General features: G+C 34.9%; 1 protein-coding gene across 1 annotated transcript in view; it reads left to right on the top strand.

Annotated features, from left to right (window-relative positions):
• The window catches only part of gli1 (GLI family zinc finger 1), a 48429-nt gene that overhangs the window by 8318 nt on the left and 12501 nt on the right, over positions 1-27610 (top strand). Inside the window, exon 2 of the mRNA XM_051113355.1 lies at positions 24676-24777. Coding sequence (XP_050969312.1) covers positions 24676-24777 — 102 coding nt within the window. The remainder of the gene's footprint in view (positions 1-24675; positions 24778-27610) is intronic.

Below are 27610 nucleotides of genomic sequence, written 5' to 3'. Positions count from 1 at the left end.
TTGACTCAATTTTTTTTACAGTGCATTTAAAAAAGTAAAAATGACAAAAACAAGCAACAAAATTACTAAAACTGTAACTAAAATTAAAAATGAAAACTAACTCAAAATATCAATTAAAACTATAATAGTATCTCAATAATACTAAAATAACACTGGCATCCATCTGTTGTCAGAGACAATATAAAAATTGTAACATTGATGCACGAGACTTCCTTTAATACTGTGTTTGCGTCACTGTCCTAATTATTCGTTGTTTTTGAGCAGAAATGATTCGTGAGCCGCAGCACTGGTTAAATGTGTTTATGTTGCTGAAGAGTGAAGTATCAGTGCAGGAATGCACTGCTCTAGAGTTACACCACAGCCAATACGTTTTACATTATTAGAGCTATTCACTCAACAGACGTGCTGCTTTTCTTTAATTTGTAGGTTGACGGTGTTTACCACAAAAGTGCAGTATGGATGAGGTGTATGTGGGTAGTAATATGCTATATTTCATCTAAAACTTTTTTAAACAACATTTTTCTAATTCTTGTATAATTAATAGACATTCATTTTTATGAGCTCATATTAACAGAGAGGATGCATGGATTATTGGTACACTTACTATAAATGTCTCACACTACAGAACCATTTAAAAATGAACTTTTAAATTGCATGCACATACACATTAACTTAAAATCATATATAGTTTGTCAGCTACCCAAATACCTGACAGGCCTCTGTATGAAAGTCTGTAGATGCATTAATTGACTTCATGTTAATTTTTATCTCAGAAATCATTTAATATAAATCTTTCAAGATAAGGTGGGCGTCAGAGGGACAGAGCGAGACGTTTAGAGACGTTTAGCGTGCCGTCGAGAGCTCGTTTCTGCTTGTTCCCAGTTCAAGTGCAGATCTGATAAGAGTTGCTCCGCTCAGAATGTTGTTTTCGTGCCAGTTTGCTCTGTTTGTTTTACAAAACCAAAAAAAGTCGGAGGAAAATCAGGGCCCGCATATCCTCCGTAATTCCAGCAGGATTTGAGTGTGTACAGGAGATGTGACTGATAGACACGTGAAACCTGAGCTGCAGCTCAACCTTTTCATTATTGTGTCACTAATCTAAAGCTTCCTTCAGCTCTGAATGCGCTGTATGCGTTAAACTTATTTGAATGTATTGTTATTGTTTAAAATAGCAGTCATTTACCAACAACATTTATTATTATTCATTTTATCATATTAATAATTCATATATTTGTATTCATTTCAATGTATAATACTATAATATTTCCACCTTACATCTACAAAAAAAAAAAAGCTAATATTTTTGATTTGAGTAATTTCTTTAAATATGTCTTTTGCCTTTATACGTCATTGTGTTGTTGATTTCCTCCATAACTTGCCGTCTCTCGTTCGGTCACACTTCCGTCAGCCGTGTGGCCGCTAATGCAGCATGAGGCTTTTATAGTAATAGTCGTTTGTGCTTGTGAGCTCGTAAGTTATTATTTACAGGCGGCGCTGTGTGTGTGTGTGTGTGTGTGAACGACTGACCTTTCCCTGTGCGCCGCATCTGTTTCTCATTGAGACACACTGTTCCTCCTCAGAGTTATAATAATTGCGCTCGTTAATTACGCACGGACTGCACACACGCTGAGTTTCAGGACTTCGGGTCGCCGGAGCTCTTATGCTCACAGACACAGATAAAGTGTTATCCAGGCTTGACCTCTTGCATTTGAGTTTCCTCACAACTGTCCCAGGTTCTGCTGAGCGGGTGTTGGACGGGACAGCTGCGTGGTTTTCCCATCCTGGTGGTTTAGTCAGGACTTTAGCGGTCCGGTTGAGGGGACAGGTTGGTAAAGTGTCGTAGCTGCAGCAGCTGTTGTTGTTTCAGCTACTGACTTCATGTTTGTTCACGCGCATGTAAACACACGCACGAGTCCTTCTGTCGGGAGGACGTCCACCTGACTGTGGGACGGTGAAGGTCTCAGAAGCGCAGGTATGTGCAGAGAGCGTCTCGTCTGAATGCAGTGAGTCAGTCTTGTGCTGTTGATGTCATACTTTGATCTGTGATGTCAGTAAGATATTGATCTGGAAAATCTCTGGTTTCATATTAGTCATGATTTCCCCAATCAGATCACATCAGTGTCATTTCAGATCACTGAGATACTCCATTTAGTGTTTATTAGTATTTTTTGTTTTTATATGTTCTGTTTTAGTAACTTTGTATGTTTTTGTCATTTTTATTAGTTTTTAAAAAAAATATACCTATATAGTTTTTACACATTACAAAGTTACAATTTATGTTATATGGGTCAAAGACGAAAAAGGGTTTAATCATAAAAACAATAAGTGTAAAAATGCTTTAAATTGTTTTTCCAGAAAAATTAGAAAAAGACGCCCACTAAAATGTCATTCAGAGTAACAATCTTGTCAGGCATATTTACAACAAAAATTAATTTATGACAAATTAAAAGACAAATTACTTTCACCCCAAACACTAATTAGTTGTAATTCTACATTTTTACAAATGTGCCACTGTCCTAGTAAGAATTTTTTTTTAAAACACAGTGAAATTTACAGTTTATATATTTTAGTATGCACAAGTCAGAATAAGCATGTTTATTAATTTTTACATAAATATTATTACACTGAATGACAATATAACATTATTTCAACCAAGTTTTGACATTTTATTCTCCAAAAACTTATTTGAAACCTAAAAGTAGACACTTTACTTGCATCTAATGTGTTTTCTATGGACATAAAATCACTTTTGTAAAAAATATTTTGATGTGGACATCTTAATGTCTTTGACCCAATTTAAATAGTTTTTATTAATATTTTGACTTAGCTTCTACTTTTATATTTTTCATTTTAATTTTGGGTAAAGGTAAAAGGTTTAGTAATATGTTTGTCATGTTTCTTAGTTTTTTTGGTAACACTTTACAATAAGGTACATTATTTAACATGAACAATAACATTAACTAACATTAACAAAGATGAATCAATTCTGTAGTGTATTGTTCATTGTTCATTCATGTTATTTAATACATTAACTCCATTAATTAACAAATGTCACCAATGAACAGTTGCATTATTATTAACATTAATAAAAATCAATAAATACAGTAACAAATGTATAACTCGTTTTAAGTTAATGTATTAATCATGTTACTTACTGTGACCTTTTGTAAAGTGTTACTGATAAGCTACTACTAAATATAATGTGGAAACTGTATTTTTTTGTAAAGCTGCTTTGCAACAATTTGTATAGTGAAAAGCGCTATACAAATGAATTTAATTGAATTTTCCAGTTAACAGTAATAACCCTGGAGAGAATGTATGATTGTCACTGGTGTCTTCTCAAGTGTTGTTTAGTGAGACTCTCGTGAGGTGTGTGTGTGTGTGTGTGTGTGTGTGTGTGTGTGTGTGTACTTGTTTTTGCTACATTGTGGGGACCAAATGTCCCCACAAGGATAGTAAAACCTGAAATTTTTGACACAATGTTAAAAAATGATTAAAAATAGTAAATGATGTTTATCTGAAAGTGTAACGATGCAGACATGTTTTCTGTGAGGGCTAGGTTTAGGGTTAGGGTTGGGTTAGGGGATAGACAATATCGTTTGGTCAGTATAAAATCTATAGAAGTCTATGGAAAGTCCCCACAATTCACAAAAACAAAACGTGTGTGTGTGTGTGTGTGTGTCACACCTGCTCAAACAGTGTGTGTAGCTCCTCCACAGGTAACAGACGCTGTGTTTACCTTTTCACTTACCGCACTGCTGCGGTAAACACCAGAATGCGGGAACCTCACATGCACATACAGAGAGGTTTAGGGCATAATGAGTGCAGGTTTCTTTTTTTCTTGAACTGAATCAAGAAATATTGAAGAACTCGTCACTTTTTTGCCCACTTTTTTGATTGTTTGTTACTTGCTGTTTCCTGTTGCTGTCAGCTGATACTTATAATATAGTGGGAGGGGCATTCTCATCTGGAGAGCGTCTGATTGGACAAGAATCGGTGTAGTGCAGTATGAGTCATTAGTATTTTTGTTCTATAACAGAAGAGCAGACATTGAAATTTCACAATTTTATTTGATAAAATAACAGTCATCTTCATTACAAACCAACAGAGTAAAAGTTTAGTTTTAGTTAAAAGTTTAGTTTTACTTGAAGAAATTATGACAGAAATATATTATTTATAATTGTTTTATAAAAATGGATTCAGTTTTTAAAGTTAGTATTATTTAGTTAATTAGACACACTTTTTAATAATTAAAATGTCATTAACCCATTAAAATGGACTCCAGAAATATTAAAACAGAAAACACAGAATTTGGGAAATTATAGGTTAAAATGCACTCAGTTTATTTGATAAAATCTTGAAATAAGATAAAAAGTGTAATAAAAAATATTAAAATAAAAAGTTTTTTACTACATTAATTTTTCATTTTTTTTTTAATAATATGAGCCATAAAACTGTCTGCATAATAATTATACAAGAAATGCTGGTTAAAATGATGGATTATAATAATGTCAACTACCCAAGAGTGTTTCACGTGAACTACCCACCTGTAGGTTGTTAAACAGTCACTGCGGGAACTCTTTCCCAGAAAATCATGATGATGATGATGATGATGATGATGCCTTTCCCTGCCTCACCCATTGTTCATTTCCCAGATAAGCAGGTGTGTGTGTGTGTGTGGCTCCCTGTGGAGACACCTGGTCTCATGGGCTTCATCTGGCCTGTCAGCTGGACTCTTGTGAGCAGAGTTTGTGTGAAAGTGGAACGACCCTCGGTGGCGTGTCGCTTTACTACGACGATGAGGCAAATGATGCTCACGTCTGTTTGTTTGCAGTGTTTTGACGCTGATTGTGTTTAATGTGGCGAAGCTCGTCCGATTCAGTGAACGAGGTATTTTCAGGGCTCATATGCTCGAGCGTTTCAGCATGTGTTGAAACTGAATAGGAGAAAAAGCTTTTTCTCACCTTCATCAACAGCTAAAGAATTTCATTGGCAGCGCTGCGTGATTTTCAGGAACAAACAAGCTGCTGGCGAGTCGAACAGTAATAAAACCAGCAGTGAACCTCCTTATTAACACACATAAAGATCTATGAAACGGAAATAGTCTGATTGATCTTTGATTCCTGTTGCGATATTCTGCTTTATACAGTGCGTTGACTATTTTTAGCCTACTGTCATTTCTCACAGATGCTGTTTTGTGGATTGATTGAGTTCTCAGTTATTGCATTTAAGTATCAGCTTTGTCTCAGATGTTTTTTCAAAAAAAAATTTAAAATGAGTCACTAGTTGTCATTGAGTATAGAGCTGTAAAATGAATGTGAAACGTCTCAAATTGTTTTAATGAGAGGTGTTTGAGTTCATATTGAGATCCCTGACTTTTGATACAGACTTTGGCTGATCTGAACATAGTTTGAGACTTATCCTGAAAATCAAGAAGAGACGCACTTGAGATTACAGGGGTTTTTTTGTCAGGAGAAAGATCTGAGGAGCAAGAGATTTCAGTAGAAGTTTGACTGTTTAGTTTTGCCTCATCTAGAAAAAATAATGGATGCTCATCTGATGTGATCTGTGCAATGCCTTAATTTTGAGTACCTTGGTGTTGATATTTTGATGGAAATATGAATGGAAATGAAACAACACTTTCGCGACTGCACATTTTGGAAAATAATTTGAATTGCAATTTTTTTTTTCTTCTTTAATTGCAATAATTTAAAATGTGCTCAAAAAAACAAACATTTTTTTTGCAAAGATTTTGCTTACACAATTTGGCCAAAACTTTGTAATTTATATATATTGTATATTAATATGGCTGTATAATAATAAATAGTAATAAAAATAATTATTAAAATACCAAAAACATTTATTATTTTTTATTTTACTCTAAAATAAATTATGATATTTAAAAAATATATAAATATTTTAGGAAAAATAATAATTTTATTTTAAAATTACAGCTATTTAAGTGGCACGTTTCACTCTTAAACATGCAACGCTGATATTTAATTAAATTGTATTTTAGCAATTTGATAATTGGCCTTTGATTTCATTTTGAGTAATCGTGCCGCTCTAATCCATCAGGATTTTTCATAAATCTTATTTGTGATTGTTGTATCCAGTAGGTTAAACATGAGTATTAATGTCTGTGTTTTATTGGTGTGGCTGGATTACGGTTAGTTACTGTTATTTGTTGTTGTTGACCGTCTTCGGTTGGGATTCCTCCAGTTAGTGAAGTTGTATTTGCTAAACCTCTGAGGTGTGTGTGGTTTACCTCGCTGTACGCAAACACACACACACACACACACAGTTAGTCAGTCGGAGACCTCAGGCTCAGCTTCATCCTTAAAGCCGCACAAACACTCGTGAAGGAGCTGGTTGTCTTTGGCCTTTTGTTGCAGGAGTTAGAAGAGGGTTTGGAGAAGGACTTTCCTCTCGTCCTGACGGATGTGTGATTCACGGCCTGCTCTATGTGTAAACAGAAAGCAGCAGAGCAAACATGTTTAGCGGTGAGTGGAGTCGCTGGAGGACGGACGTGTGTCCGGCTGAGAGATTCGTGAGTCTGAACACAACACACACACAAACAGCGTCCAGCAGCCAGCCTGTGTGTGTGTGTGTGGGATGACAGGTTTAGACGAGCCTCCCGTCTGCCTGTTAAAATGCTAATGTCCCATTTGGCTTTAGGGTTCAGACTTTTCCTGATTCGGATCTTCTGCTGCTGCTGTCTGAGCTGAAAATGTGGTTTGTTAGCACATCTTAAATGTGTTTGTGGTAACATCTTACTTAGCAAATTTTGTTCAAATTAGTATGACTGAATCATCCTGAATTGATGACTGAATCCATTTTTATTTGAATTGATATTATTAAATCAGCTAGAATCAAATTGATTTAACTGAATCAAATTAAATGTAATATGATTGATTTAACCTGAATCGGACTGATAAGACTGAATCAACATGAATCAAATAAGATCAGTTTAACCTGGATCAAATTGATATCAATGAATCAGCTTAATTCAAATCTAATATAGTGACTTCAAACTGAATCAACTGAGTCAGTGTGAATCAAGTTTAATATGATCAGTTCAGCCTGAATCAAATTGATATGACTTCATTTACATGAATCATGTTTAATATGACTGATTCAGTTTGAGTCAATTTGAATGAAACTTAGTATGGTCAATTCAACCTGAATTTTTAGTTCAACCAATTTTTTTTACAATGATTGTTTATGATTTATTATTTAATCATCCTGCATCAAACTTTATACGATCACTTTAACCCAAGTCAGATTTAAAAGACTTAAATGACTTTAACTTATATCAAATTGAATCAAATGCAGTATGATCAGTTCATTCTGAATCTTATTGATATGACTGAATTAACTTGAATCGAAGTGATATGATTTAATCAACCTGAATCAAATGTATATAAGTGAATCAACTTGAATCGAAATAAGATTTAATCAACCTGAGTCAAATTTAAATAGTGAATTAACTTGAATCAATCTGATACGATTTAACCTTAATCAAATTTATGTAACTGAATGAACCAATGTTAGTCAAAGTGAATCAACCTGAATCTAATTTAAATAACTGAATCAACTTGAATCAAACTGACTCAGTGTAATCAACCTGAATCAAATACATGTAACTGAATCAGCTTGAATCAAACGAAAAAGATTTAATCAACCCTAATCTAATTAATAAGACTGAATTAACTTGAATCAAACTGATATGATTTAATCAACCTGAATCAAATTTATATGACTGAATCAAACTGAATACGATTGATTCAGCTTGAATCAAATTGACACTGAATCAAACTGATTCTAATGTAACATCACTGAATCAACCTCACTACAACTAAACTAACTTTAACTGTCAGATCAAGAAGAAATACATTTTTTAAAATGAATATTTGACGTTCAGCATGAGTTGACATGGACAGTATGTGTTTCATAATGCTGATGACTACAGAAAATCATTTTTACCTTTTTCCACGTTTCGCATTACACAGTCTGTCTGGATCTCTGCTGGTGTTGAGTTTTGAGTTTTGAGTTCAGCTGGTTGTTGCACATCTGTTGATCTGGTTCTGGGCGCGCCAGGTTCAGAACACCGGTTTAATACGTCTGACCTCAGATCCACCGCAGCGACACGCGAACCGCTGATCTGTGTTTTCCAGCTCCTGATGGAGTGAGGCGAGACTGAAGCGTAGCAGCATCATACACATCATCCTTTCCTTGGGAACTTTCCAGATATTTACCCTGACACATGAAATAATAGGCAGTTTTTGAAATGGAATAGTTTATTGAACCTTCAGACATTTTCAAAAGGTTGCATGAGTATCACATTTGCTCCATCAGGGTTTTTTTTTACTCAGAATAAGAAGGAAAAAACAGCTCAGTTTTATTCATAGACTCAAACTGAGCAAAAATAACTTGATGCTGATTTTTATATGATGAAATTCTGACGCTTGCAATGTAAATCAATGAGATATTTATAACAGTACAGCAGATACTGACATAGAATGTGAACCTGGAGCACAAAACCAGTCTTAAGCAGCAAAAATACATTGTATGGGCCAAAATTACAGATTTCTCTTATATGCCAAAAATCATTCGGATATTAAGTAACAATCATGTTTCAATTTTGTAAATTGACCACCGTAAATATATCAAAACTTAATTTTTGATTAGTAATATGCATTACTAAGAATTACTATTTGCACAACTTTAAAGGCGATTTTCTCAATATTTTTATTTATTTTATTTTTTTTGCACCCTCAGATTCCAGATTTTCAAATAGTTGTATCTCGGCCAAATATTGTCCTATCCTAACAAACCATACATCAATGGAAAGCTCATTTATTCAGCTTTCATGATCACAAATAATTCCCATATCTCCCATAATATGTCTTAGTAAGATGCGATGTAAATGATCCAAACATATAATGCAACACAATCCAATGATGATTGAGAAAGGGCCAAATAAACGTTCCTCAAAAGATGTGAGATGTTTTGGAGGGTTGTGAAGATCATTCCTCCACTGAGAAACAGTGAAAGTAAAGCTTCTGGAAACAAACATTCCTCAAAAGATCCTGACGATCAGATTCCAGTAAAAAATGATTCTGGAAATGTAAAGCCAAGTTATTCTGACATTTCATCTTGAAATGTGACTCAATTCTGACATTTACAAAATGTTTATACAGTTACACTAAAATACCTTTGACTGGGTAAAAAACCCCTCTAAACTATCGATGACAGAAGGCGTGGAGTAGATTATCTGCAACAGCAAAGTTTATGTTGATCATTAGGAATTCATGCATCAAATACAATACAGTAAACTGTAGAACTATGAGGCAATTAATCCTCACACACTTTCACTGTCACTCTAAAGCCGTCATTAACGGGCCTTCTGTTTTACCTTCACATGCTAATTACTCATTTAGCACTGACCGTGCACACACTGGTGTGTGGAAGGAGGAAGCCGTTCCAGCGGTTGTGTCGCGTCTGCTTTGTTGGCCAATACACAAACCCGAGCTGTAGAGAGAGACAGGCAGACGGAGAGACAGACAGGGACAAGGACAGGCGGACAGATGGGGGAGGGACCGGCCTTTGAAATGACGTGTGAAACGGGGACATTGGTATTAAGTGCTGGGCTCTGGTAGGGGGTCTATTGTTGGTGCTCGAGGGTCCCGGTGAGCCTCATGATCTGCTGCATTCATGTGAATGTGTTCAGACTCAGGCCTGCAGTCCAGGTCAAAGAGCTACTAATGAGCCGCCGATCCGAACCGCCCACCGCCACACGCGCACATATACCCATCATGCACCTGGAACAGCTACACGTACTACTGCGCTTCATGCGTTGTTGTTTAATGCACTAAAATAGGGGCTTTTACACATTTTGATGCACACATGTGACAAAAAGTGCAGTGTTATGGATAATATTTATATATGAATTTATATAATAATTAAATTAGTTTAATTAAATAATATTAAAATATTGCATTTAATTAAATAACTCACTAATTTGCCAAGCCAAAATAAATTATAAAAAATAATTTATTTAAATGCCCTTTTCAAAATAAATATTTTTTATGACTAATATTTCAAATATTTTTTTCTCTGCAATTTTTTGCATTTTCCAGTTTGAAAAACCCTGCTTTGAAACTACTTTCTGAATTATTTTATCATAAAAGCCATGGTTTGTGTTTTTCACTGGCTGATGGCTGATATTTTGCCTTTATATTATATATAACATTCCATATATAATGTATTATTATAGCAATGACAGCAAAAGAGGGATAAACAGAATTACGAAAAATAAAATATCACTTTTTTGCATTATATTTACTCAAAGTTCACTAGAAATTATTTGAAAAACATTGCCTGTTAATCCCAAGGTGTAAAATCCCAAATTTAATGATGGTAAATTAATGTTGACTAACACATAATTTATTTTGCATAATATTTGCACAAAATGAACTTCAAAATACAGAAAATAAATGTGTGTTATTATTGTAATAATGGATTTTGATCTGTTGTCTGGGAATTTGAACACTTGAGTTTGAGTTTAAAACAAGTTTAAATGCTAATGCAAGCGTCTGAATATGACAAAATATTGGCCTATTAATAAATTTGTAGTGTTTTTCAGTTGTTGATATTTATAGAGCAGTCTGGCTAATGATGATTTTGCATGCAGATGCATTGAGCAGATGTGATCTGATCAATCAGTCGTATTGATATATTCGTCTGTCATCATTAGTTATTTGTTGCTGTGAGGTAATGACTTCTGGTTAGTGGTGTTAATAGTGACCTAACCTGTGCGGCGTTTGCGATATCAGCGTGCGGTTCGGGACATTGGCACTGGAGCGCGTGTGTGTTTGAGAGAGCGATTGTGCGAGTGTACACGAGCATATTTGCACAGCGTTATCCTGCTTGTGCGAGGCCAACAGAAGTGAGGCGATTGTCAACAGTGGAAGTCCATAAAAACGTGCTGCCGACAAAGCGTGAGCAAACACTGTGATTTACTCAGGATTTCCCAACAAACACTTCAGGAGAGGATCCAGAGTGAATGAGAGTGGCTGAAGAACCCTTCGCACTCCTTCAGACGGTGAGACGCTCTCCTCAGCACTGACCCCGGGTCAGACGTGCCATTTAGATCAGGACGCTGAGTTTATACGCTGCTGGAGTCCAAATGTGACTGCTGTGACTGATTCCAGAACAGTTTGTCTTGTGGATTGTAAAATAAATGATGATTTACAGATGACAGGTGTAAGTTAGATATTCATCATGTATGAAATAATAGCTCGATTAAAAAATCAGAATTTTGATTTATTACTTTATTATTTTTTTTACATCACAGTATTAGAAACAGACTGATATGTGGCAGTCTAGGATGATATTTAGCTCTATACTTGGTTTATATTTATTTATTTACATATACTAGTGTAAGTCAATATTGTGTAGAATTACTGTAAAAAATTGCACAATATAATTTACAAAAAGCAATCATCTTTGCATGAATTGACAAAAAAGCATCACGCAAATGCAATATTGCTTTAGATATTTATTTATATTTATTAGTAAAACAATATTGTTTAAACCTAGTTTACAAATTAATTTGTTTAATTAAATAATTAATTAATAATTAAATTCAATGAATTAATTAGTTGTCATTGTACAGTATCAAAACCAAATTAAATTATTAAACTAATATTAAAAATATATATAATAATAATGCATTTCTTCAGTGCGGTTTGTTTGTATGGAAATAAATCCTGGTCCAAAGCAACCTATTATTTTTATCAGAAGTTTTCTGTCTAATATTCTGTAAAATTACTTTCCACAAATATCTGCATTGCTCATTTGCAAAAAGTCATCTATCCATGAATTAAAAAAAATGTCGCACTCGAATGCAGTGTCATTTTGGATAAAAGCATCTGCCTAATGCATAAATGTAAAAGTAAATTATAGCATTTAATATGAAGTCAATGCAAAGAATTTTTCAAAAGTATTCAGTATTTTGCATCATAAATATGACTCAGACTGACAAAGAGAGAATGTTTTTAACAGGTTTGTTATCAGCTTGTTTCCAGCTGGATATCAGGCCACTCTCTGTTTTGGATTGAGACTGTATGCGAGATGATCTGGAGAAACATCACAATGGAGCAGAAACCTAAAGCTCTGGAGCAAACAGAGGCAGATTATAGGAGCATCTCCTCTTTCTTCTCCATTCACCCATTATTAAGTGTATCTAAAACAGCTTAAACCTTATGAATGCTGCCGAAACTCTGAAAGTGTTCGCAGAAGAACTGACACTGCTGATTGGTCCAATTTATTGACCAATACTGAGCAATCCTGTTTTTCTATAATCTGTATCTTAAGTTTGAACCACATTTAATATGATTGTTTCACCCCGAATCAAACTGACGTGACCGGTCAATTTGATTCAAACTTAGTTTGACTGATTCTAATTGATTCTATGACTAAATCAATTCAAATTAAATTTAGTATCGTCAGTGTAACCTGAATTCATCTGGTATGACTGAATCAGTTTTTAAATCAAATTAATTAGGATTCACAAATAAATGGAACAAAAACATAAAGTTTAGTGTAACTGATTCAACCTGAATCAAATTGATAGAACTGAATCAAATCTGACTGGTTAAATCTGAATTAAATTTTTATGACCAAATCAATTTGAATCAAATTCAGTATGATCAATTCAACTGGAATCAAAACAGTGTGACTGAATCCACTTCAGTTCAATTTAATATAATCACTTCAGCCCAAATCAAAATGGAATGACTAAAATGACTAACCTGAATTTAATTTATGTCTCAATCTGAATAAAATTTAATATGATCCATATAAACTGAATCAAATTGATATGACAGATCAGTTTTAACCAAGTTTTGTATGATCAGTTCAATCTGAATCAAATTGATTTGACTAAATAAAATCCAATTTAAGATGATAAATTCAGCCTGAATCAAATTGATATGACTGAATCCATTTGAATCAAATGTAGTATGATCCATATATCTTGAACCAAATGTATACAACCGAATCAGTTTGATTCAAATTTAGTGTGCTCAATCCATCTGAATCAAATTTATAAGACTAAATCAGTTTGAATCAAAGTTAATGATTCATTAAACCTGAATCAAATTGAATCAAATTTAGTATGATCCATATAACTTGGAACAAATTTATATGACTGAATCAGTTTGATTCAGATTTAGTTTGCTCAATCCAATCTGAATCAAATTGAAATGACTAAGTCATTTTAAATTCAAATGTAATATGACCAGTTTAACCTGAATCAAATTTATGAGACTAAATCAGTCTGAATCAAAGTTAACATGATTCATTAAACATGAATCAATTTGAATCAATGTATGATCCATATAACGTGGAACAAATTTATATGACTGAATCAGTTTGATTCAGATTTAGTATGCTCAATCCAATCTGAATCAAACGTATATGATTGAATGATTTTAAATCAAAGTTAGTATGATCCTTATAACTTAAACCAAATTTTTGACTAAATCAGTTTGATTCAGATTTAGTATGCTCAGTCCAACCTAAATCAAATTAATATGACTTAATCAATCTGAATTATATGTAATCTGACCAGTTCAACCTGAATCAAATTTATATTAAAATCAGTTTGAATCAAAGTTAATATGATTCATTAAACATGAATCAAATTGAATCAAATTTAGTATGATCCATATAATGCGAATCCGATTTATATGACTGAATCAGTTTGATTCAGATTTAGTTTGCTCAATCCAACCTTTTAAATCAAATGTAGTATGATCCTTATAACTTAAACCACATTTTTGACTAAGTCAGTATTCACCAAACTCGACTGGTGGATGTTGGTGTGTGTCAGGACAGTGTCACGATGGGTAAAACAGACAGACGTACAGTGTGAAGGTGAGACGGGAGGTTTAGGGGTGAGACGGGGTGGCGGTGAGACGGATGATTAGAATTCATCCCACGCTGCAACAAAAGGAGGAATGAAAGAGAGAGAATGCAGAAGGCGGAGAAAGTGAAAGGATTGTACGGCTCCCCCCTAAATCACGGCCTTTGACTCACGACACAATCGCAGCGGAGAGGAGGGGCGAGCGCAACCCGCAACGCACTGGGAGAGAGAGGCGTTTATTATTCCGCAGGCTCTCCTCTCCGAGCAGCTCGGGCAGTTTGAACAGGAGGTCAACAATTGATTCAATTACAAGACAAACTTCCCAAGAGCCCTACAGCCGGCCGACTCGAGAGCTCTCGCTCGCTCGCTTTTCTCTCCCGCTCTTATCTGTAAATGTTGGCGCTCCTCAGGTAGGAGAGAGTTTAACCTCCTCCGGCTCTCCAGCCTCGTCCCGCTCCGGCTCTTTGTGCGCTAATGAATGAGGAAATAGCTGATGACCCGTCAGGATCAGGTGGCGGGAACCTGTTTTTGTGGGCCGACCCTCTTTAAATCCTGATCGTTCCAGAGGACGTGGAAACGTTACCGATGAGATCGGTGCTGCGAATGCTCATCAGACGCGTGCAGGAAGTTTTAAAAACTAGTTTAAGCGTTTTGATGGGTTGCTAGGACGTTGCTGTGTGGTTGCTGTGGAACTGGGCAGTAAATTTGCATTCGTAGTGAGTTTTGTCACTCAAAACTAATGAATAAAAGGCTTAAAAGGCTTAAACCAAACTGCACACATCTGTGTGAACTCCTTTTACACCTTAATATTGTTCTTCAGTAGTGTTGGGGAAAGTTACTTTTAAAAGTAATGCATTACAATATTTAGCGTTACTCCCTAAAAAAAGTAACTAATTACATTGCTTAGTTAATTTTTATTGAAAGTAATGTGTTACTTTTTGAATCTGGACAGGCTTGCTTGTTTGTTCTAAATACAAAAAGTTACATTTTTTAGCCAAATGAACACCAAAAGCTTGAAGGAAACGTAAATTCACATCTATACAGTAGAACACATGAGAGGAACACTCTTCAGAAATTAAAAAAAAAAAAAAAAGAACAACAAATATTAGTTCATCTCTTGTTTATTAGTGTGGTTGAATTGGATCATCGAAGGTCAGCAGCAAAGACACTGATTAATAAAATGGGATTAAATACATAAAGGATATTTGTATTTGTAAGGGCTATTTTGATATTATTTAACATATTTAATTATTGCAGGTTTGCATCATATTCTGAGTTGCATTTCACTGCTTTTATTCATGTTAAGGAATACTGAATCTTTTTTTTCTCTTTTTGTGAGTGAGATGAATTAATGCATGTTCACATTTATTCTAGAACTAAAGTAACATCTTACTGTGACATTACTTATTTGAAGAAGTAACTCTGATATTTTATTGTAAATTAAAAAGTAATGCGTTACTTTACTAATTACTTTAAAAAAAAGTAATCTGATTACGTTACTCACGTTACTTGCGTTACCCCCAAAACTGTTCTTCAGTGATACATCTTATTCTTATTTAAAGCATAGTTTCTTGTTTGGATTTAGTTTGTGCATGTTATAGTGTCTTAAGTATCACAGGTATATTTGTAGCAATAGGCAAAAAAACATTGTATGGGTCAAAATGATCAATTTTACTTTTTTTAAAAATCATTAGGATATTAAGTAAAGATCATGTTCCATGAAGATATTTTGTACATTTCCTATCGTAAATATATCAAAAGGTTTTTTTCTTTAGTAGTATGCATTCTCTTTGGACAACTTTAAAGGCGATTTTCTCAGTATTTTGATTTTTTTGCACCCTCGGATTCCAGATTTTTAAATAGTTGTATCTCAGCCAAATATTGTCCAATCCTAACAAACCATACAGCAATGGAAAGCTTATTTATTTGTGTATAAGTCTCAGTTTTGTGGTCCAGAGTCACATTTTATTATCATCGAGATACTATTATAATCTGTATCAATATTTTGAATTGTTTTGATTTTTATATTTTCATTTCATTTCCATTTTAGTTTTAGTAATTTTGTTTGGGCACATTTGTAATTTTTAAATATGTTTGTATATTTTCATATTTTATTTATCTCATATTATATATATATATATATAATTATATATTTTTTTCAGTTGTGCTTTTAGTTATTTAATTTCATCAAGATAAACTAAATTAAAAATAAAAAGCTGAAGTAAAACATTTCTTCATATTTGTTTTAGTGGTTTTAGTTAACTATAAAAACCTTGATGAAATTTTTTAGTAGTTTTGGTGCAAAACATTTGCAAATAATTGATTTCTTTTTTGTTTACCCTTTGTGAGTTTCAGAACATTATTACAATAAATAATAATTAATAATTACTATTTTTTATGAAGGTGTCCTAATATGACTATGTTGAGCTCTAATCCTGGAAATTAGTCTTGGTCGCAAATATTTTATTTTGCATCGTTTAGTTGCATCAGACAGGTGTGAACAGGCCTGAACACTGTTTATTGTGATTTGAAGATGAAATGCTGGTGTATTTTTACAGTAATATGAATTTCTGTAATCTGCCGACTATAAATGCACTTTTGATTTGTTTAACTAAAACTATTTCTTGGCCTTCACCTGCCTCAGGTAGATGTGTGTGGTCATTTCACATGTTTAGCTCTGAGATGAGTGGATCTGGAGTGATTGTTTTCTGTGTAATCAGATATAAATCAGAGAGAGACTCTAGTGTTCAAAACATCCGTACATGAGGATGATGAAGATCTGCTGCTGTTCCTCTAGTCATTTCTGAACCCATTCAGAACCCCGGAGAATCTGCTGTCTGTCTGTATGCATACAGTATATATATGTAGAGTGTGTGTGTGGTGGTGAAGTGGAGCTGGAGGGCGTCTCAATGCCACACACAGTCAGACACGCACGCACACACATGCTGCCGCCAACTTCCTGCTCCCACATTTTTTCCATCTCATGTTCAGCTCTGAGCCTCCTTTTTTTCTTTAGATCGCTGGAAGTTTTCATTTCTTTGGATTCTCTCTCTCTTTCTGTCTGTCTGAGAATGTTCTGACTCACGGCTTCACCATCCTGGAGAAATCAAGCTTTACCTTCATAAAGAACAATATTAACATACATTCACATTCATATATATGCTTACAAGTATGTTTATTAATATTTAGGTTTTACTTTTTGTATTTTCAGTTTTAATCTTGTGTTTTTGGTTTTTATTTCTTTTTGTTTTTAAATAGATAATATTTGTTTTTATTAATATTTGTTATATTTATTTATTAATACATTATTGATAAATATAATAGTTAAATATATATGTGTATATATATAGATATTTATAAATATGTAATCATTTAATGATACTTTTTTCTAGTTGTATTTTTATTTTACTACTTTTAGTTTAGTTTAATTTTATTTCAATTAGTAAGTTTTATTCAACTTATATCAGTAGTTAACCAAGGTAACATTTGCTTTAAGTGTTTTATAATATTTATAATAGTTACGTTTTACTAATGTTTCTAATATTTATATTTAATTACAGTTTAATTTCAGTTGACAAAAATGTTTCTTTTTAGTTTTAGTTAATGAATATGTGACCCAGGACCACAAAACCAGTCGTAAGGGTCAATTTTATGAAATGAAAGCTGGATTTCCATTGATGTGTGGTTCGTTAGGATACGACAATATTTGGCTGAGATGCAACTATTTGAAAATGTGGAATCTGAGGGTGCAAAAAAATCAACATTTTGAGAAAATCACCTTTAAAGTTGTCCAAAATGTTCTTAGCAATGCATATTACTGATCAAAAATTAAGCTTTGATATATTTACGGTAGGAAATGTACAAAATATCTTCATGGAACATGATCTTTACTTAATATCCTAATGATTTTTGGCATAAAAGAAAAATTGATCATTTTGACCCATACAATGGTTTTTTAGACTATTGCTAAAGACTGGTTTTGTGGTCCAGGCTCACATATGTTTCTTTAGATGTATATTTATACATAATATTTATATTAGTATTCATGTTTATTTAGTTTTTATAAAATTGCATTTATAAATAGTATTTATTATTCAAAATGATTTATGAATTTATCTCAGTACAAATTAAGGGCATGACTGTGAAATGCTGTTGTCGTATTTTCATATTTTTTCCTATTGCATATTACAGTGTTGTCACACTTGTTGAAGTGATTGTTGAAATGTTGTCAGCCCTTATAAACTGGTGATTGGTGTTTGTTTAACTCTGGTCGAGGCTCTTCTGAAGTCTTTCTGTGCTCTTTATGTAGATGTGAGGCTGTTATCTGCTATTGGGTGTTGAGAGCTGTTTGGCAGGCTCTGTCTGTGTGTGTGTGTGTAATATGATCGGTGAATCATTGAGGAACAGGCCACACACACGCAGGAATACCACGGTACGGCTGAGCCGGAGAACAGCTAACACTCATTTAGTTCTCATCTCTGTGTCTCTCAGTGAGTTGATGTGCTCATTTGTTAGTGTTTAGTTATGTAAATGGCCCTCGATGACGGAGCTGTTGTGTGAGTGGCTCGGTTTAGAGCTCCCGGGATCCGTATAGCGAAGAAACAAAAGCTTTTTCACCGCCTGAAAGAAGGAGCTGAAGTGTGGCGAACAAATGAATGTTCCCGCTGATGAGCGATCGCCCGCTTCATCATAGTTTACTGTGCAAATATTTCACAAAATTAGTCATCAGACTAATCTGTGGATGGTTTTTGTGCAAAGAACTGTGATTATTTGATGATTTCATGTGGTTTTATCACATCAGGGTTTGTAAGAACTGGCCTGCATGCTGTTACTGTAATTTTAGAAATCTGCAGTCTCCAAAAATCTGACTAATGCAACTGCACTTCAATGACAAATATTTTATCAAGATGAAAAAAAAATTAAACACATTTTTAAAAAATATATTTTTGTATTTAAAATATATTATTGATTTATTACTATTATTAATGTCCAATATTTATAATAATTTTTTAAGCAGTCAGAACTAAATTGAAAATTTTTAAATATTCATATTTATTTATTTATTTATTTATTTATGAAGAGTTTATTTGCAAAAACACATAACATTTTTTTATTTTAAAAAAATCATGTTTTTATGATGTTACGTCTTTATTGTATTTTATTGAGGTAGTTATCTCTATTTTTTTTTTGTTATTTTTACATTATATCAGAATAACCCAATCACAGTTTGATTTAGATTAATTGGAATGCACAAAAAACATGATTTTTGAAAATTGTTAAAAACTGAGTTATCTGTTTTTGCAAATAAAGTCATCATATGTGTGTATGTATGTATGTACGAAATTAAAGCATGCAATACATGTCAAATGTTCATATTTTTTCTTATTACATATTGCAGTTGTGTCACCATTGTTAAGTGATAACCGAGTGTGAATAATGAATTAATATCTGAAAGCTCTGAGATTCCTGCTGATGTGAGTCATGTAAAGGCCGGTGTTTGTTACTGTGATGTTCAGGCTCGAGTCCAATCGAACTGTAACACTGAACAGACTCTCACACACGTTCTTACAGATGATTTACACATGCGTATAAACACTCAGAATGACTTTATCGCAGTGCAATGAATGAGTTCTGACCCAACAGGACCACACAGTGAGCCCATCCGCACACGCAGCCCTGCATTTACAACGCCTTCGTCAGATCCACAGTCCAACACTGCAGGAGCTTCAGCGCTTTTGAATCGACTGCCGTCGTCTTATTCATTGTTTTTGTCAGAACACACAAACATCGACTTGGAAAATGTTGGAAAAATGTTTTTGTGCTTCTGCCTTTAAAATAAATGACTCTTGATACGAGTGAAATCTTAACACTTTGTGTATTTATATTTTTGTCATTTTTCATAATAACCATTATTGTGGGTCTCAGCAGATTTTTTTTTTTTTTTTTTTTTTTTTTTTTGATGATCGTAAATACTGAAGTGTTCAAACAGCGTTTGGGGCTGCTGAATTGTGTTTGTGTAGAGGATGTTACTCTGTGGGCTGATGTGCTGTCTAAAGGTCTCCTGTGTTTCTTCAGTCATGATGTTCTGCTGGATTCCTCTTGTTCATGTTCATGTCTGTTTCCAGTAAGTGCAGTGATTGTGGTGTTGCAGCGGCTGTGTGTTTGTTTACAGTAAGGGTTCACAGCAGTGTAAAAACTACATTGACATTTCCTGAAGATGAAAGTGATGCTTGCATGTGGAAAACTCGTTGCTATGATGCTGCTGTGTAGCTGTGAATGGTTGCCAGGGTGTTACTATGCAACTTTGAGCAGTTGCCAGGGTGATGCTACGAGGCTATTGTGGGTTATCAAGGTGTTTCTACACAGCTGTGGGTGGTTACCAGGCTATTTCTTTGCAGCTGTGGGTAGTTGACTTTTGAAAGATGTTACTGTGCAGATGTTGGTGGTTGCCAGGGTGTTGCTATGCAGATTTGAGTGGCTGCCAGGCTGCTTATGTGCAGCTGTGGATGATTGACTATCTGAGATGTTGCTATGTAACTATGAGTGGTTGTTAAGGTGTTGCCATGTAGCTGTGTCTGTGTGCTTTTCAGGCTGTTTCTATGCAACTGTGTGTGGCTGGCTTGCTGGAGTGTTGCTGTGTAACTGAGGGTGGTTGCCGGGGTGTTGCTATGTAGCTGTGAATGGTTGCCAGGGTGTTGCTACACAGCTGTGGGTGGATACCAGGTTATTTATATGCAGCAAGGTGTTGCTAAGCAGATATGGCCAGTGGGTGGTTGCCAAGGTGTTGCTAAGCGGATATGAGTGGTTTACTTGCCAAGGTGTTGCTATTCAATTGTAGATGGTTGCCAGGCTATTTCTATGCAGCTGTGGGTAGTTGACTTTCCAAGATGTTACTATGCAGTTGTTGGTGGTTGCCAGGGTGTTGCTATGCAGCTGTGAATGGTTGACTTCCCGATGTGTTACTATACAACTGTGAGTGGTTACCAGGTTGTTGCTACACAGCTGTGGGTGGTTGGTTTCCAGGCTGATGCTATGAAGCTGTTGGTGGTTGACTTTCCAAGGTGTTGCTATACAACTGTGAGTGGTTGCCAAGGTGTTGCTAAGCAGATATGGCCAATCGGCTTTCTAGGCTGTTGCCATGCAGCAGTGAGTGGTTGCCAAGATGTTGCTAAGCAGATGTAGTTGGTTGACTTGCCAAAGTGTTACTATGCAGATTTGGGTGGTTTCCAGGGTGTTGCTGTGCAGCTTTGATTGGTTGCCAGGCTGTTTCTATGCAACTGTTAGAGGTCGCCAAGGTGTTGCTATGTAGCTGCGTGTAGTTGACTTGCCAGGGTGTTGCCATGCAGCTGTGAGTGGTTGCCAGGATGTTTCTATGCAACTGTTAGAGGTTGTCAAGGTGTTGCTATGTAGCTGTGTGTGGTTGTCAGGCTGTTTCTATGCAGCTGAGGGTGGTTGGCTTACTCTGGTATTGCCGTGCAACTGTAGGTGGTTTCCAGGGTGTTGCTATGCCGCTTTTATTGGATGCCAGGCTGTTTATATGCAACTGTTAGAGGTTGTCAAGGTGTTGCTATGTAGCTGTGTGTGGTTGTCAGGCTGTTTCTATGCAGCTGAGGGTGATTGGCTTGCTCTGGTGTTGCTGTGCAACTGTGGGTGGTTGCCAGGGTGTAGCTATGCAGATTTTTGTGTGGTTGCTAATATTTTAACATTGCAGAATTTTCTTCTCAGTATTTCAGTGTTGTTTTCCAGTACAAATATCTAAACATTCTCAGATCTAGATGCATTTACTGGCGCTGCAAAGTCACTGAAGATATATTTTCTGGAAAAATTCAAAGAGAAAACAATATTATTTAAATTTTTTTAAAACTATAGTTTGCTTTTGATACATTTTTCAGAAAACATACGTTGTGTCACCTGTAAATGCATCTTGAACTTAAATATTCATGAATGTTTTGATATTTGAACTGGAACACAAAAATACCAATTAAGAGTCGTTTTTGCAGCTCAGGTGTTTAGGGTGGTTGCCAGGGTGTTGCTATGCAGTTGCTAGGGTGTTATGGGTGGGCTAGCACTAGTCATTACTAACTTAGCCAGCACTGGAAATCTCTCTCACACACATCAGTAGGGCCGCACATGGTGATTATGGGTATTTTGTCTATCTTACACATGATTCTTGTGGTCGCAGGAACTCTGCTGTTATTACGATGCTATTCTAGGCCAGATTGGTCATAGAGGAAGAGTGCATGTGTGTGTGTGTGAAGGTAAGCACACGTGTGTCCAGCAGCTGGATGGCAGCTGTGAGCGTGTCGCTGGAGCTGCTTTACTCGTTCGCCCAGAGAGAAGAGGGGCTGATTTTGAGTACGGTCGTGTGTAAACGATGAAATGAGTGAGGAGAAGGAGAGCAGATGGAGGTGTGAGGTTGGTGAAACCACAGGTATGGACGGCACAGGAGAGACAGAGAGAGAGAGAGGTTGGAAAAAGAAGACGCCCTTTACACTGAAGTTTCCTTTAAACAGTTTACGGTTGCCATGACGACAGCCGAGCGATTTAATTCCAAAAGAATCTTTCTTGCGACATTCGTTGCAACGATCTGGCATTCGTGTACCTAAATTAATGCTTTTGTGAGATATTAACTCACTCACACTACATATTTCAGCTTTCAGTCTCTCTCAGGTCAAATCAACTCACATTTATTATTTAAATAGTGATTTATACGATACATTACATATATTTCAAAGCAGCTTCACAAAAATAAACAACAAAATAAGTGTCAAGTTCATCAATTGAAGTTTCAGTTTGTTATATAATAACCCTGTTGTGAACAGACTCAAATGCTGCAGAAATCAGACTGTTGTGTGATTATTTGCATTTTAATGAGCTGGAGCTGGAGTTAACTAGTTGTTGGGTTTGTCAACGGGTTGTTGTGGTGTTTAGTCCTTCGCTCTGACGAAATAACTGAGTGAAGAATTGATGGAGGGGTGTTCGAGTCGGGCTACAAAAACAAAGCCAGAGCTGGAAAACAACATTTACCATTGAAGAAAAACAACGATATTGAGAGAGACGGACGGGAAAAATGGAGGTGGAATCTGGCTGTGGTTGGTCCGATCCCAAACCCGGCCCATTTCTCTCGTTTTGGGCCACATCAGGAACGGCTGGCTACATTAGAGCTGCCATTATCCTCTCCAAGTCATAACAGCCAGAACACCCACCTCGACAGAGAGGAGGAGGAGGAGGAGGAGGAGGATCCGCAGGGAGAGAGAGAGAGAGAGGGGGGAAGGGAGGAGAGATGGAGCGAGACCAGCAGCCAACAGAGAGAGAGAGAGAGAGAGAGAGGGGAAAAGCTGTTGCAGATGAGGGCGTACGAGACTCTAACAACTTTTACACCCTTTTACAGTCTGTCTGCTTAAAAACGCCAACACTCAACATCATAGAAAAGATGCATCATCAAAAACAGGGATCAGTCAGATTTTAAGTTTCTTCTGATGCAGAGCTGTTTTTCCTTGAGAAAAAATACAGTAAAAACTGTGAAATATTACTAAAATTCAAAATAACTTTTTTCTATTTGAATATAATGTAAAATGTAATTTGTTTTGGTGACGTGCAGCTGAATTTCTACTTATTAGCAATGTTAAAAACACTTGTGCTGCACAATATTTTATTTTTCAGTATTGAATAGAAAGTTCAAAAGAACAGCATTTATTTAAAATAGAAATCTTTTGTGACATTACAAATGTCTTTACTGTCACTTCTGATCAATTTAATGTGTCCTTGATGAATAAAAGTATTAATTTCCCCAGACTCAATCTGAGTTTTGTCCTAAATAGCAACAAGTGATGAGTGATTTTTTTTTTTTTTTTGTAATTGTTTGGTTTTAATTTCTGTGTTGTTGTTCTGTGTAGCTCCTCCCACAGTTAAATCTCATTGGTCCAAAGTCCCGCTCCAAATATTGTATCATGTAACACTGAATTGAAACCTGCTTGTTTCTGGAAACATGCGGCATCATGTTTGGTTAGGGCAGCTTGTCGGACAAGGTTTTCCAACCAGGTGTTTGAACAAATTTGTAGAAAGTAAATGTATAAATTAGCCATCCTGTAACTCAAACAGAAGGTCCATGGATTCAATTGCAAGGAAATGCATGAAAAAAGGTCCTTTTGGATAAATGCATACATTCAAAATGTAAAAAAAAAAAGATTTCATATAATAAAAAAGTAATAATATTAAAATATATTCTAGAAATATTTTTTAAAATATTTAAATAAATTAAAAATAAAATTTCACCTGTTTGACAGGTTATTTTTTTACCTGACTGATGGTCACACAGTGACATTTTTGTCCCTGTCATGCCTGTGATTCCCCTGTGAGTTCTGACAGGTGTGTGTCCATATGTCCTGTGTGTGTGTGTGTGTGTGTGTGTGTGTGTGTGTGTGGACCTCCCTCATGGTATTTATTGGGCCGGGCAGCTGTGGCTTCATACAGGATCTCTATTTAGCGCCTGAAAGTCATTAGCGCACGTTACCAGATACACACCTACACACACATGCTCGCGTGACGCTGTGTTGTATTGCATATCCTTGTAGGTGTCTAGAAAAATGAAAATGTTCTTTAAAGTACTATGTTGGACTCATACCATGTTGTTTTAATATACACCTACTGACTTTAAAGAAAAGTGCATGATGAAAACAGAGTATTCTGCTGTGTGTGCTGCGTCAGGTCTAATGTTGTCGTGTGTTTGTGTTCCTGCAGAGGTCTGTGGCTGTAGCGGGTGTGTTCGTCTCAATGCCAGTGGATATGCAGCCGCACCAGGGGCTGTACCACTACGACAACACCGCCAACCAGCCGAGCAGAGGGTACGATCACTCACATTACCCACAATCCCACACTGTAAAACACATCTGATTCATATCAGCCGTCCTCCACATCAACAGACAGGTAGAGCAAAAACTAACCAACAAACAAAACCTGTTCAGTGTGAAGCTCATGTGTTTACTGTTAGATAATGCATATTGTATAGATCAAGCGCTGATTCTGTAACAGAAATAATGCTTTTGCTGGAATTATGTATAGGGTTTTCAAAACAGAGTTTGTGAGGGTCTGCAGGGTTTGTACGTTGATTCAAAGTTAATCAGTTCAATCAAAAATGATAAACTTTGCATAAATAATTTAAGACAAAAACAATTATATTTATTTAAATAAATTAAATAGCATTTATTTATTTTAGAAATAAATAATATTTATGAATATATATATATATATATATATAATTGTTTTTTGTTTTTTTTAAGGAAAAAAAATCATGTTTTTTATTATGTTATTATGTTTTATTGTATTAGTTAGCTGTATTTTTAAAATTATTTTTACTTTATATCAAAATAACCCAACTGCAGTTTGATTTAGATTAACTGGAATGCACAATGAAAAAACATTTATTAAAAAAAAACATTTATTATTTTTGAAAACTGTTAAAAACAGAGTTATCTGTTTTTGCAAATAAACTCTTCAAATATATTTTTATTTAAAATAAATATATATATATAAAACATTTTTTTTTAAAGAATTACAACACAATTGTTTTTTAATTCATATTTATTAATTATTTATAATTATTTATGACTTGTATTCTTGTAAAGTGTTTGGCTCATTCTCTCTGAGCAGTGCAATGTATCTAATCATCATTCCCAGGTTCATTTAGTCTCTTTTTAGTTTAATGATGGTTATTAATGATGAGGTCAGATACAGTCTCTCACTCCTCCTCTCAGCGAGATCGCTGCTCCTCCTCCCCCCGCTCTTCCTCCTCCTCCTGCTGAATGCCACCCATGTTGAGCCGGCGTCAGACACTCGCTCGCTCTCTCTCCCTCAGAGTTTCTCTGTGTCTCTCGACCGCTTTCTCTCTCACAGCTGCTTATTACTGGTCAGAGAGCAGAAACTCTCCGCATGACTGACCAAACCAGACTCGGGTTACCTCAGAGAGAGAATTGAATTTTAGAATAACAACTTTATTCAGTGTCAAACAAAAAACAATCAGATCTTAATGGAATAGCTACAACAAAAGTTGATTCCTGTATATTAAAACTTTGCAAAGGAAAAACATTCTAAATGTCTCAAAATGTTTTTTCGCACAAACATCCAACCTAAGTTCACTTGAGAAACAAAACTTTTTTTTTAGAGAAAAGAAAATTTTTGTTTTGGTTTTCACTTGTTTATACAAACTAGAACAAATGAAAGATCTCTTTTTGAAGATAAATTCATATTAGTAAAAAATAAATAATCTAGTAATTCTAAATATTTAATATTTCTCTCATAATAGCAGTTTTGCTTATCATATTGTCTTTTAGGAATGTTTAGAAAAACAAAACAAAGAAGCTCATTAAGAATATAATTTTTTCCAGAGAGAGAGAGAACAGTAACGAATTTGCACAAGAGAGAACAACAGATTCACAGCAGTGTGACCAGAGAGAGAGAGAGAGAGAGAGAGAGAGAGAGCCGTGTTGGATTAGTGTGAAGAGATTAAAGCGCTGGAATACACACACACACACACACACACACACAGTGTTCAGAGGAATGACGGAGACAGACCACCGTCACTGAACACCACACTACATCACATCACATCACCACTCGCACACAGATGGGAAAAACGGATCGGTATGGGAAGGTAGAGAAAGAGGAATATGGAGGAATGTTGGGGATTCCCACTGATGTGTTTCTAGTCTTTCCTTTTGTGGAACTTTGAAGAAAAGCTGAAGGAAGTGGCGCCTCTTAGTGGCCGTACGGATGAATCACAATAAACCCTTAGTCGAGCATCTGTAGTACTCGTGCTCATAGTGACACTCACATATATAACATGCATATATATGCATTTTATTTTATCCTATTATGTATTGAATATATTGCTATAAATTATTTACATTTATGCATTTATTACTTTATCTATACATTAACATACTTCCACTTTTTTTTATTTAAAAAATGCTAAATAGAATATATAGCCTATAATGCTTTTATAAAATATACGTGTATTTATAAAGTATATAATTTTGTTTTATTAGAAAACTACTGACTACACTTCTTCCTAATTTATTGTATTTATTTATTTATTTATTTATTTTTGTGCATTAAATGACAATTGGTCAAAACAACAAAAGATGGCATGTTTATATTTATTTTTAGACAACACAGTACCAATGTTTTAACTTCAGAACAGTTCTGAAATCAGTGTTTGGTGGAATAACCCTGATTTTCAATCACAACAAATGAAAAAAATTCTTATTTTGACCAGTTGTCATTTACTGCAAAAAAAAAAAAAAAAAAAAAGTTGTAAATGACAATATTTTAATTATAAAGTATATATAAATATATGTATTAAACCTATTTCTATATTTACTTATGTATATTTCTGTATTTAAAATCACACACACACACACACACATATATATATATATAAATTTTAAATGTGAAAACAGTTATTAAAAGTATGAATGGCACATTTACAGCTCTTCTGCTGCTCTCTGTATGTACTGTATAGGGAGTAAAAGAATGTAAATTAGAGATGTATCATTTAGTAAAATATAAATGTATATATTATTTACATGTAAATGTAATAATATAAAAGTATAATAATTAATATATATGTACTAAACCTACTTCTACATTTTCTTCTACTCTCTGGATATACTCTATATG

This window comes from Labeo rohita, chromosome 6 (genome assembly GCF_022985175.1).
Source record: "Labeo rohita strain BAU-BD-2019 chromosome 6, IGBB_LRoh.1.0, whole genome shotgun sequence".
NCBI classification, from domain to species: Eukaryota; Metazoa; Chordata; class Actinopteri; order Cypriniformes; family Cyprinidae; genus Labeo; species Labeo rohita.
This window is presented reverse-complemented; position numbering and strand designations above follow the sequence as displayed.